A 12,633-nucleotide genomic window follows, 5' to 3' on the forward strand; every position below is an offset into this window, starting at 1 on the left:
CTTAAAAGAGAGATGCACTTTACTGGAGCGAGTGCTGGAGATCATTGTAAAAGTGAGTTTGGCCTGGGAAAGACACATGGCTGATAGCAGGCTCTCAAGATTTTCTGATGCTGCACCAGAGATCTTGGTCGAGGAGGAGAGAGGTACTCTATCTCGGAAGACAGGGGGCCAGGAGAGCCTCCAGGCAAACTCTCAGCAGGCAGTGGGGCCAACGAACTGTGATGGTCAATGTCAGGGTGCAGTGGCCAAGTCCTGGATATGGTGCCACAAGAACTGTGATGCCTTCATATGAGTGGTCAAGGTCAGTGAATGCATCTTAAAAAGCCTTATCCCACTAACTGCACCACTAGTCTCAGACATTACTCGATGGACCACACCAATGCATCAACAATCTCTATCATAATGCCTCATTCATGTTGGTAGCACTCTCGCCTCTGAATCAGAAGCTTCTGGGTTCAAATACCATTCCAGGATTTGAGCACAAAAAAATCACTGCTTACCCTCCAGTGCAGTACTGAGAGAGCGCTGCACTGTTAGAGGTGACATCTTTGGATGAGACTTTAAGCCGAGGCCCTGTCAGTACTCTAAGGTGGATGTAAAAGATTCCATGGCTCTATTTTGAAGAAGAACAGGGAAATTATCCCTGGTATCCTGGCCAATATTTATTCCTTGATCAGCATTACAAAACAGGACTATCTGTTCATGATCACATTGCTGTTTGTGGAAGTTTGCTGTGCACAAATTGGCTGCTGTGTTTCTTACAACAATGGCTATACTTCAAAGTACTTGATTGGTTGTAAAACGTATTGAGACATCCAGTGGTTGTGAAAGGCACTATATAATTGCAAATTTTTTTTTCGAAGATTCATCTCACCCTCACACTCTTAGTGCTGCTACAAACCTCACGTTCACATTTTACAGCTTGCATAGGCCTCCAGCTATTCGACGATGATACATACATCAACATGCCACATCACACTCATTTACACAGGATTAGGTGGCACATGACTGGAGGCATCTGGAGCTAACTGGAAGCGGAAGAGGCATAGCTGCATGTCCTTGTCCCCATTGAGGAGACGGTAGTCATCAGCATTGGAGCAGCTGTGTCTGAGGCCGTGGTCATCGGTGGGGCTGAATCCATTTAAGATGACAATATCTCATGCCTAATCCTCTTTATCATCCCACTTCCCCCTCATCCCATTTACAAGCTGTTGATGCTGTAAGCAAGTACCTCTTGCTTCTTCCCCTCTCCTCTTTCGAATTTTGAAAATGTCCCAGCGGATTGGAAACTTGCAAGTGTGACACCTATGTTCAAGAAAGGAGGGAGATAGAAAGCAGGTTTCTAGAAAGTAGGTCAGTTAGCCTAACATCTGTCATAGCGAAAATGCTAGAATCCTTTATTAAGGAGATAATAGTAGGACATTTAGAAAACCATAATAGAATCAAGCAGAGTCAACATGGTTTTGTGAAAGGGAAATCGTGTTTAACTAATATATTAGATTTTTTTGAGGAAGCAACAAGCAAGTTGGATAAAGGGGGTACATGTAGGTGTGGTGTTCCTGGATTTCCAAAATGCATTTGTCAAAGGTTACTTCACAAAAGAAGAGCTCATGGTGTAGGGGTAACATATTAGCATGGATAGAGGATTGATTGGCTATGAGGATTCAGAGAGTAGGGATAAATGGATATTTTTCATGTTGGCAAGCTGTAACTAGTGACGTGCTACAGGGATCAGTGCTGAGGCCTCAGCTATTTACAATCTATATCAATAACGTGGATATAGGGACTGAATGTGTGATAGCCAAATTTGCTGATGATAGATAGGAAAGTAAGTCATCAAGAGGGCATAAAGAGTCTTCAAAGAGATAGGTTAAGTGAGTGGGAAAAAAATTGGTAGTTGGAGTATAATGTGGGAAAATGTGAATTTGTTCAGTTTGGCAGGAAGAATAGAAAAACGGTATGTTATTTAAATTGAGAGCGATTGCAGGATTCTGTGCAGCAGACAGGAAAGTGAAATTGAGGCTACAATCTGACCTGCAATGATTTTATCAAATAGCGGGGCAAGCTCGAAGGGCCAAACGGCCTGCTGCTAATTCTTGCGTTCTTGTGTGTTGTGAAACCACAACCTGAGGCTTGTGCCTTTTCCCTGTCAGACCCTGAAGAACTACAACATGGCCAGGTTGGAAGAGCAGAAGAACCCACAGTTACTAGCTCAGATAATGACCTTGCGAATAATTCAGAAGATAGCTTAGAGGCAGCATCTGGTGAGACACCAGGCACAGGTGACTTGCAGCCAGGGCAGACGGTAAAGGTGAGCTTGCACACATGTTCTGCTGCAGAGGACTCAGACGAGGACTTCAGTGGGGTGATGTATAGAAGGAGGCTGATTGATATGTGCACTGAAATGCTTGATGCATTGGCTGGCCTGCTAGATAGCCTACAGTCACTGTCAAGGAGCATGGAGGAGCCTGGAATCAACACGTCACTGATCTTAAATACTGAAAATGCTGGGAAAACTCAGCAGGTCTGGCAGCATCTGTGGAGAGAGAAACAGAGTCAACGTTTCGAGTCTGATATGACCCTTTGGAACCTCTTCTTCAGTAAAGGCACACAGAAAACAGGAACTCAGAATGCTCAAGGGGGATATTTGTATATGTGATACGACAATGTTTGATTCGTAAATTTTGTTTGGCTGGTTTTATTTTATTGTGCCATAGAGCATTCTGTAATAGTCAGTAACAGAGGGAAGGTAAGGCATGGGACTGCTAGTGAATGAGGGTTTGTTGTTTTTTCACTGGTACTACATTAGAATCAATTGATCACAGACATCCCACCTAGAAAGATGCTGTGTCAGTTGTCTCCTCCCTCCTCCTCTACCTCTTCTTACTTCTGCCCCCCCTCCTTTCTGCTTCTCTATCTCTTCCTGTTCTTCCACCACCTCAGCTAGTTGCCAAATAGCAGATGGCAAGCGCTGTGCGCTTATGATAGCAAGATTATACAGCATGCAGAAGACCACTAAGAATCCTAACACATGCTCTATCAAGTACTTCAGGGCTCCTCCAGAGTGGTCCAGGCAGCAGAAGTGTTGCTTAAGCACCCCAATGATCTGCTCAATCACCCACAACACTCAAGAAGCTTGTTACCAATCAGGACAAAGCAGGCCGCTTGATTGGCACCACGTTCACAAACATTCACTCTCTCCACCACCGACGCACAGTAGCAGCAGTGTGTACCATCTACAAGATGCACGGCGGAAATTCACCAAGGCTCCTTAGACAGCACCTTCCAAACCCACGACCAGAAAAATCTAGAAGGACAAGGGCAGCAGACACGTGGGAACACCACCACCTGGAAGTTCCCCTCCGAGTCACTCACCATCTTGACTAGGAAATATATCAATGTTCCTTCATTGTCGCTAGGCCGAGGTCCTGGAACTCCCTTCCTAACAGCACTGTGGGTGTGCCTACACCTCATGAGCTGCAGTGGTTCAGGAAGGCAGTTCACCACCATCTTCTCAAGGGCAACTAGGGATGGGCAATAAAAACTGGCCCAGCCAGCGAAGCCCACACCCACATAAATAAAAAAAATTTCATGTGACAGCAGAGCTTTCATTATATGCATCCCTCGATTGCATGGGTTATGCAGCAGGTTGTGAGCCATGTGGTCAAAGGGTAGCCCTTGTTGCCCGGCAGCCACCCACTAATTTGTTGTGGTGACTCAACCGCAGATGGACTGCTACCAAATGAAGGCATCATGAGCAATGTAACCTCTTTTTTGTAGTGCATGCCCGGTTTGTTTAAGTGAGCAGGCCCTCTAAATCATTCTGCACAGTCGTGCATGCATGTTAAATTAGTGGGCCCGACTTGTGTGCCAGCTGCACTGAACTTTCGGATGACCATGCAGCTTAGAGGGAACATTGATCATAACTGTTGCCAGGGTATTGGGCATTGACTTATATGATACGCTGCTTATGATCACACAACAGTTGAATCTTAAAGTTTCAGTACACCTCAGAGTTGATACGCAGCATCAGCAAAGCAATGTACTTGCAACCAGTGATGCCCTACATCATGGGGAAACCTGTGATCCTTACTAAGCTGTGTGCTCACTCGGCCTCCTTGTCTCTGGGAAGAGTGAATGAAATGTATTTAGCCCTCTTGGAATCCAGAACCTCAGTTACAGCTCAAATAGCTGTGGGCTAAGGGGTTGCAAACTACTGCACCCTTTACTGGGAGCAAGTGACTTGTGCAATACCCTTGAAGTCAGGTCAATGCCCCTCAGCGCAAGACACACCGCTCCCTGCAGACATGAGAAACTTTCAACAACCCTGGGAACCACCAAACATTTCTACAGTTACAGCAAGAGCCAGAAGAAAACAATCAGCAACAATCCTGAAAGCAGTTGATGATTCTTGGTTGAGGGGCTTCTGTGTGAGGTTGAGAGAGAGCATTAATTGGAGTGTTGAGCTCCCAAGTAACAGTGGTTGTGTCAAATCAGTGTTACATACTGTTTAATACCATAACCTGCATGCTCCCAGTGGGCTCTCCCTGTGGCATCCTAACACTCATCAAAATGGTGCTTGACATGCTGCAAATGTCATTTTATTTACTCAAGACACTGGTTCACTTACCTTAGCTTTTAATTTTCAAAATAAATCTGTTTAATTAGAATTTCGGTTTGTCTGAAAATCTGCCCCATTCCTTAAGCTCTGTTGGAGCATTGCGAAGAATGCTTAAAAATTAATCTTACTCTCCTTGCCCTGATGCCTTCTGGTTAATTTATCTTTTAGGAGTGCCCCAGGAGTAATGGAGTTGATTTTAAATGTAGCCACCCTGCATAAACAAGCTAGTAATGGCCCAAAAAGGCATTGGGTCATTTACTGCCCTATTTTCATTTACGGTCCCAACATCCTCTTGATAGGGGCCTTTAGATTGATGGTTAGAATGTTCACCTGTTTTGGTCAGGAGGTCATTTTAATATGCAAGTCATTTAATACAAAATTAGTATTTTGTATTTTGTGAACCAGTGGCTCCAAATCTATATCTTACAACATTGTGAGGCCAGGAGATGCAGCCTACGTTCTCACATAGAAGCTGACCGATTTTCTGCCCTCCCCAGTGGGCCAGCTCCATTGGAGCACTGGTTTGCCATGCACATCTTGTCATGTGCACACAAATGAGGCACAAACTTCTCCATAGCAACAATGGGCAGACAGCAGGTGTGCTTTGCCCATTTTGTTTCAAATGTTAAAATGGTCCCAATCTTTCTTAGCACTCAATAATGAGAAAGAAGTGAAATGGTTTCAAACTAATTCCAGTAAATGCATCCTTTGGGTACAAAATATACTTATTTCATGGTACAATTCAGGGGTGGTCATCCAAGATTAATATCTTGTCTTAGTATTAAAACAAATTGCAGAGATTGTGCTGCACATCTAATAGGACGCTTATTTTTTAATAATGAGCTGAAATTTAGTACTGCAATCGTATTCCTATTAATATCCAACTTGTCAATGGATAAAATAGACTGAAAACTTGGTCAAAGAAGTAGGCTTTAAGAAATGTCTTAAAAGAGGAAAGTGAGGCGGTGAGATTTAGGGGGGATATTCCAGAGTTTAGAGCCAAGACAACTGAAGGCACAAAGGCAATGGAAATCAAGGATATAGCAAAGGCCAGAATTGGAAGAACGCAGAGATCTCAGAAGGTTGAAGGCCACACTTCTTAAATTTATTTTTTTGTGCAGCAAGTTTATTCAGTGCGCAATCACTTCAAATATTTTTTGTGCTGCTGAACATGTGAGGCATTTATAACAGAACAAGGCCTGTGCAGCACCTTCAGGCTGTTGTGTGGCCGTACAGCTTATCGGGAATGATTGTTGTAGGACGAGAGGAAGTTAGAGATTGGGAGGCACGAGACCATGGAGGAATATGAACACAAGGATGGGAATTTCAAAATTGAGGAATTGCTGGATTGGGAATCAGTGAAGGTTAAATGCTCTATTAACTGTTTACATTAGTAACAGCTTCATAAACCTCCATCTCTCATGTATTTAATCTCCTTGTAGCCCAGACAACTCTTCTCATTGCATTTTTTATTGATGGGCTGATTAGATTCAAAAAATGGAATAATGGATAGAAAGAAGATGCTAAGCATATCTCACTCAAAGTGGCATCACCCAAAATTAACAGGTCACCTGGTCCAAATGAGATGCATCCGAGTTTGCTGAGGGAAGCTGCAGTGAAGATGGCAGGAGCTGTGAGCACAATCTTTCAATCCTCCTTGGATGTGGGAGTAGTGCTAGAGGGCTTGTTGGAGGATTGTAAATGGCACACCCCTTTTCACAAAATGGGTGGGGGGTGGGGGTCCCATGCCTGTTGCCTTCCTGCCACTGCTGGCATTTTACCGGTGGCAGACAGCCCTCCCACCCTTAGGCCAATAAGGGCCGCTTCCTGCTACCCTGGTATTTCATCAGTGGCAGGCAAGGTGGCAGACGGCCCTCCCACCCTTAGGCCAATAAGGGCCGCTTCCTGCTGCTGCTGGTATTTTACCAGTGGCAGGTGGATACTTTAGTCATTTGGATGGAGACGGCCAAGTATTCCCTGGTGGCCTCTTTGCGGGCTCGGGTTTCAGGGTGGGTGGGTTCCTCCTGATCAGGTGGCCTGTGGCCCAAGGAGGGCCGCTCCCGCTGAAAGCACTCCCCATCTCTAGCCCTGGGGCTCCACCATTATGGCTCCTTCTGGCCGGCTGTAGTTCCAGCGGTGGCCACTGTTTCTGGTAGTGCTGCTGGGACTGAAGGGCAGCCAACCATCAGATTGGCTGCAGCCCCGAACTGCAGGCAGTTAACTGCCTGATGAACATAAATTGCAGCCAGAGCTTCCATGACAGGCTGAGGCGAGGCCACCGTTGCCCTGTAACATCCCAACCTATGATTCTGACCAGCGTTGAATGGGCAACCATTAGGCAGCAAATAAGGACAATTAAAATGTGTTGAAGAGGGAAAAAAAAATATTATAACCTTTTTATAGCAGAAAGTTGTCTCATTATTTTGAAATACGCATCCCTTTAATGGTTATTTGGATTGTTCAATTCTGTAAACGTTTGTTAGGTTCAAAATAGAAAAGGATAAACATTTCAAAATAACCCAGACAAGTGAGACATTTAAATTAATGAAAAGTATATTTAAAGAAATAAAGAAATATATAAAAGAAATTAATATATCAGGAAGACTTCTTTACTCGAACAATGAATGTTGGGCACAACCTGTTAGATAGGAAAGAGAAGTAAAAATATTAGGAACATTATATAGCCAGTAGCTATAATCAAAGAATTATGGTACAAGAGAGATGAGCTTCAGTGGGGTGAATGATCTTTCCTCATGTGCTTGTGTTAACTCATGGAATCAAACTGAAAAATTCCTGCATGTTTGATGATGATCTGTCTCCTGAGTTTCCTGTACCTAAAACGATGTGGGCAAGCACATTAAGGCACCATGCTGGTGAAGAATTTATGCATGGTCTGGTGAGACCAGTATGAGTTGTCCATAACCTGTGTTGGAGAATGCTACTTCCTGGTCTGTTTAAAATCAGATGTTTCTTTCCAATTACATGACAGTTTGATTTTTTGCCCCCTCTCATCTGTTTATAAATCCAGTCAATATAACTGCCAAATTGTGTTTAGGAATTAAATAGATCCAGTGTACATATAAAGTGCGATGTAGCACAAAAAGTAATGTGCATAAGCAAATCCCGTGAAGAAACCCGAGAACAAGGGTCATTTAGATTGTACATTGTGTCTGAACACACTTTGCACGTAAAAATGCCTTTGAACTTAACCATAAATAGTGGTGGTGGGGGAAGATTTGGGCCTTTTTATTCTGCACTTATACATGATGTACGTAAGCGTTTTCTGACAGAATAAAACTATTCACTCTTTAATGCCAGCCATCTGCTTTAATCGTTGGCCCGGGGGAGGATTAATTGACACATGCCCTTTTAATCCTCCAGGATCTGTTGAGGAACTGCAACCTGAATCAATCACTTTCCTCTATCAGCTGATGGAGGGAGCTGCTGATCGAAGTTACGGCCTGAATGTTGCCAAACTAGCAAGTATACCTGAAGAAGTGCTGAAGAAAGCTGCTGAGAAATCCAAGGAGTTGGAAGGCTTGATGAACACTAAGAGGTACGAAATTGAAATGAGAAAAATTGAAGATAGCTTGCAGAAATCCACAAAGAAGTTTCTGCAGATTATTTTAAATACCTTTTAATTGTCTTACACAATGCTCCCCAAAGTACATTCATCTGCATCCATTTCACAAAATCCATTTTTCAAAACTTGCATTTATTTGATGGTGAAATTAATGGACATTTCTGATGCCTTCCTTGAGTATTCTCAGACAAGAATTTAATGATTGGGATTTTACATCAGTCTATTATTAAAATTACATTTGGCCAGCATTATGCTGGCAATGAATAAGTATATCTGACTTTTGTTGCGTTAAATATTTGACTTTAATTTGTTTGGATGGGATAGAAATTTTGGCTGGGCTATAATACTAGCTGATAAGACTATAATTTTACAGCACAGCTCAACTATTGAGGTGTCCATTTAATCCTGTTTCCCTTCCTTTTCCCCATATTTTTAAATTTCTCTTTTACAAATATTTATCCAATTCCCATTCACTGAATTCTGCTCCCACTGCTGTTTTTCATTGGGTGTTATATGTTCCAACAACGTCTTGCATTAAATAATACTCCTTATCTCACTTTCCTTTTTAGTGCTTTAACTTTATGCCCTCTAGTTATCAAATCACCAACTAATGGAAATTGTTTTTCCATTTTAACCTTGGACCAAAAGACTTCATAATGGAGGCAGTGGCATAGTGGTATTGTCACTGGACTAGCAATCCAGAGACCCAGGGTAATGCTTTGGAGACCCGGGTTCAAATCCCACCACGGCAGATGGTGAAATTTGAATTTGATAAAAATTTGAATGATGACCTTGAAACCATTGTCAATTGTCGTAAAAACCCACCTGGTTCATTAATGTCCTTTAGGGAAGGAAATCTGCTGTCTTTACCTGGTCTGGCTGACATGTGACTCCAGACCCACAGCAATGTGGATGACTCTTAAAATACCCTCTGAACAAGGGCAATTAGGGATGGGCAATAAATGCTGGCCTAGCCAGCGATGCCCACATCCCATGAATGAATAAAAAAAAATAAATTGCTCACCTATATCGATCTGCTGTTAACCACTCAGCATTAGAAACACAGAAAATAGGAGCAGGACTAGGCCATTCGGCCCTTCGAGCCAGCTCTGCCATTCAGTGGCTGATCCTCTATCTCAACAGCAGTTCCTGCGCTCTCCCCATACCCCTTGACACCTTTAGAGTATAGAAATCTATCTACTTCCTTCTTAAATATATTCAGTGACTTGGCCTCCACAGCCTTCTGTGGTAGAGAATTCCATTGGTTCACCACCCTCTGAGTGAAGAAGTTTCTTCTCATCTCAGCCCTAAATGGTTTACCCCATACCCTGAGACTGTGACCCCTTCAAAAAGGCTTTTGTAGCCTCCCCTTCTAACTGAACTGCTGGGCCATTCAGTTGCAACTGTCTCCATTCAGTTGCAATTGTATTTTGGCTTAATTCACCCAAAATCGGCAGAACCAGCACAAAAGATTGCAGAACTTTTAAGTAATAATTGCATACAGTGCTACTTGAGATTCTGCAATCTTTTTCGCTAAAAAAGTTGTGCTAGATGCAAGCCCTGTCCATAAAAGCAGCCATGCCACCATCTCCACTAATTGCACTCATTTGTAGGCCTTTGAGAAGGCTCTAAAACTTAAGCTGGTTCTTTTGGCTGCATTGGCACTGATAGTAACATTTTTAAGGCTTTTCAGCACATTTTTTTAATTTACTATGAAACTGATTATTGTACCGCTATAAATAGAAAATGGTCCTGTAAATTGTTAAAAGTAATTTTCATTTATTTAAAGTCAGGTTGCAAACAAATGGGGAATTAAAAATGCTTATTTTTTGTGTTAAATCCCATTTTGAGCTGTGTTAATCAAACCAGATCAAATTACCCTTCTTAAATATAAGGAATAAATTTTATTGTAAATATTTTTTTAAAAAGAAATTACATTGCACAACCCTGCCCAAATGCACTAGTTCGGGACAGATTCTGTGTTGGTGATATATAAATGAATTTGAATAAAATGTAGGAAAAAAAAACTTCTGAAAACCAGCACAATTTTAGATCCACTTTGCCAATTGCACGCAAAGCAGAAAATCAAGCCCCAGTTTTTATTATTCAAATCAGTATTAGTTTCTGCAGAGAAAGGACTAAGCTTGTAGACAATGCTGATCTATAATCCTGCATTTTATTATCTCTAATTATTTTACTTACTTGGCAATCAACTACTGAATGTATTTAAGTCAATAGTTCACACAGTAATTATTGCTATTCAGAAATTAATATTCTTATGGACTAATTTTCACATTTTCATTGGTGCCTCACACTAGATAGCTTGAAAATTCATTTTATTTTTAAAAAAATCTAGCTACAAGAGCTCCACTTCACTCTCTTCTTCCCCACCAAACTGATGGACTGGGTGTCACATTCTTCTCTTGAGGTTCACAATCATAACTGTGAAAGTCTGTAGTGCAGGATGTGGCTGGTTAGCTCAGTGGGCTAGACGGCAGCATGTGGATCAGGTAATAGTGTAGGCTCAATCCCCATTCCAGCTGAGGGCAAGACTCAGGGCAAGCCTCCTCGCCTACCTGTAGTATAACGCAGGATTTTTAAAAATATGTATATATAGTTTCACGGGAAGTGGGCATTGCTGCCACAGCCAGTATTTATTGTCAACCCTAATTGCCCTTGAGAAGGCTCTGTGAGCTGCTGCCTTGAACCGCTGCAGTTCATGTGGTATTGTAGCACTCACAGTGCTGTTAGGGAGGGAGTTCCAGGATTTAGACCCGGCGACAGTGAAGGAACAGTGATATTGTTCCAAGTCAGGGTGGTGAGTAGCTTGGAGAGGAACTTGCAGGTGGTGATGTTCCATGCATCTGCTGCCTTTGCCCTTCTAGGTAGTAGAGATGCTGTCTAAGGAGCCTTGGTGAGTTGCTGCAGTGCATCTTGTAGATGGTACACACTGCTGCCACTGTGCTTTGGTGGTGGAGGGGGTGCTAATCAAGCGGACTTCTTTGTCCTGGATGGTGTTGAGATTCCTGAATGTTGTTGGAGTTGCATTCAACTAGGTAAGTGGAGAGTATTTCATCACACTCCTGACTTGTGCCTTGTAGATGGTGGACAAGCTTTTGGGTGTCAGAAGGTGAACTCCTAGCCTCTGACCTGCTCTTGTAGCCACAGTATTTTTATGGCTAGTTCAATTCAGTTTCTAGTCATTGGTAGCCCCCATGATGTTAGTAGTGGGGGATTCAATGATGTTAATGTTATCGAATGTCAAAGGACGATGGTTGGACTTTCTTCGGTTGGAGATAGTCATTGCCTGACACTTGTGTGGCGCAAATGTAACTTGACACTTGTCAGCCCAAACCTGAATGTTGTTCAGGTCTTTCTGCATATGGGCACGGACTGCTGCCGTATCCAAGGAGTCATGAATAGTGCTGAATGTAGTGCAATCATCAGCGAACATCCGCACTTCTGACCTTATAATGAAGGGAAGGTCATTGATGAAGTAGCTGAAGGTAGTTGTGCCTAGCTACTCTGAGGAACACCTGCAGCGATGTCCTAGGACTGAGATAACAACCAACGACCAGAACCATCTTCCTTTATGCTAGGTATGACTCCAACCAATGGAGAGTTTTCCCCCTGATTCCCATCGACTCCGGTTTTACTAGGGCTCCTTGATGCCCTATCAAACTCGATCAATCGCTGTCTTGATGTCAAGGGCAGTCACTCTCACCTCACCTTAGGAGTTTGGCTCTTTTGTCCATAATTGGACCAAAGCTCTAATGAAGTCAGGAGCTGAGTGGCTCTGGCAGAATCTAAATTGCACGTTACTGAGCATGTTATTGCTGAATAAGTGCCGCTTGATAGCACTATTGACGATGCCTTTCATCACTTTGCTGATGATTGAGTGTAGATTGATGGTGCGGTAATTTGCTGAGTTGGATTTGCCTTGCTTTTTTCCACATTGCCGGCTAGATGCCAGTGTTGTAACTGTACTAGAACAGATTGACTAGTGATACAGCTAGTTCGGAAGGACAAGTCTTCAGCACTGTTGCCGGAATATTGTCAGGGCCCATAGCCTTTGCTATATCCAATGCCTTCAGCGGTTTCTTGCCATCACATGGAGAGAATCAAATTGGCTGAAGACTGGCATCTGTGATGCTAGGGACCACAGGAGGAGGTTGAGATGGATCATCCACTCAGCACTTCTGCCTAAAGATGGTAGCAAATGCTTCAGCCTTATCCTTTGCACTGATGCGCTAGGCTCCCCCATAATTGAGAATGGGGTTATTTATGAAGCCTCCTCTTCCATTTAGTTGTTTAATTGTTCACCACTATTTATGACTGGATGTGGTAGGACTGCAGAGCTTAATCTGATTGGTTGATTGTGGATTGCTTAGCTCTGTCTATTGCATGCTGTTTTTGCTGTTTGGCTTGC

At 42.9% G+C, this 12,633-nt stretch overlaps 1 protein-coding gene across 2 annotated transcripts in view; it reads left to right on the forward strand.

Moving 5' to 3' along the window:
* Positions 1–12,633, forward strand: part of msh3 (mutS homolog 3 (E. coli)) — a 336,423-nt gene that overhangs the window by 284,221 nt on the left and 39,569 nt on the right. For both annotated transcript variants that reach the window (XM_078564469.1, XM_078564461.1), the window contains exon 23: positions 8,003–8,177. In XM_078564469.1, the coding sequence (XP_078420595.1) occupies positions 8,003–8,177 (175 nt within the window). The remainder of the gene's footprint in view (positions 1–8,002; positions 8,178–12,633) is intronic.

Source organism: Cetorhinus maximus, chromosome 2, assembly GCF_964194155.1.
Source record: "Cetorhinus maximus chromosome 2, sCetMax3.hap1.1, whole genome shotgun sequence".
NCBI classification, from domain to species: domain Eukaryota; kingdom Metazoa; phylum Chordata; class Chondrichthyes; order Lamniformes; family Cetorhinidae; genus Cetorhinus; species Cetorhinus maximus.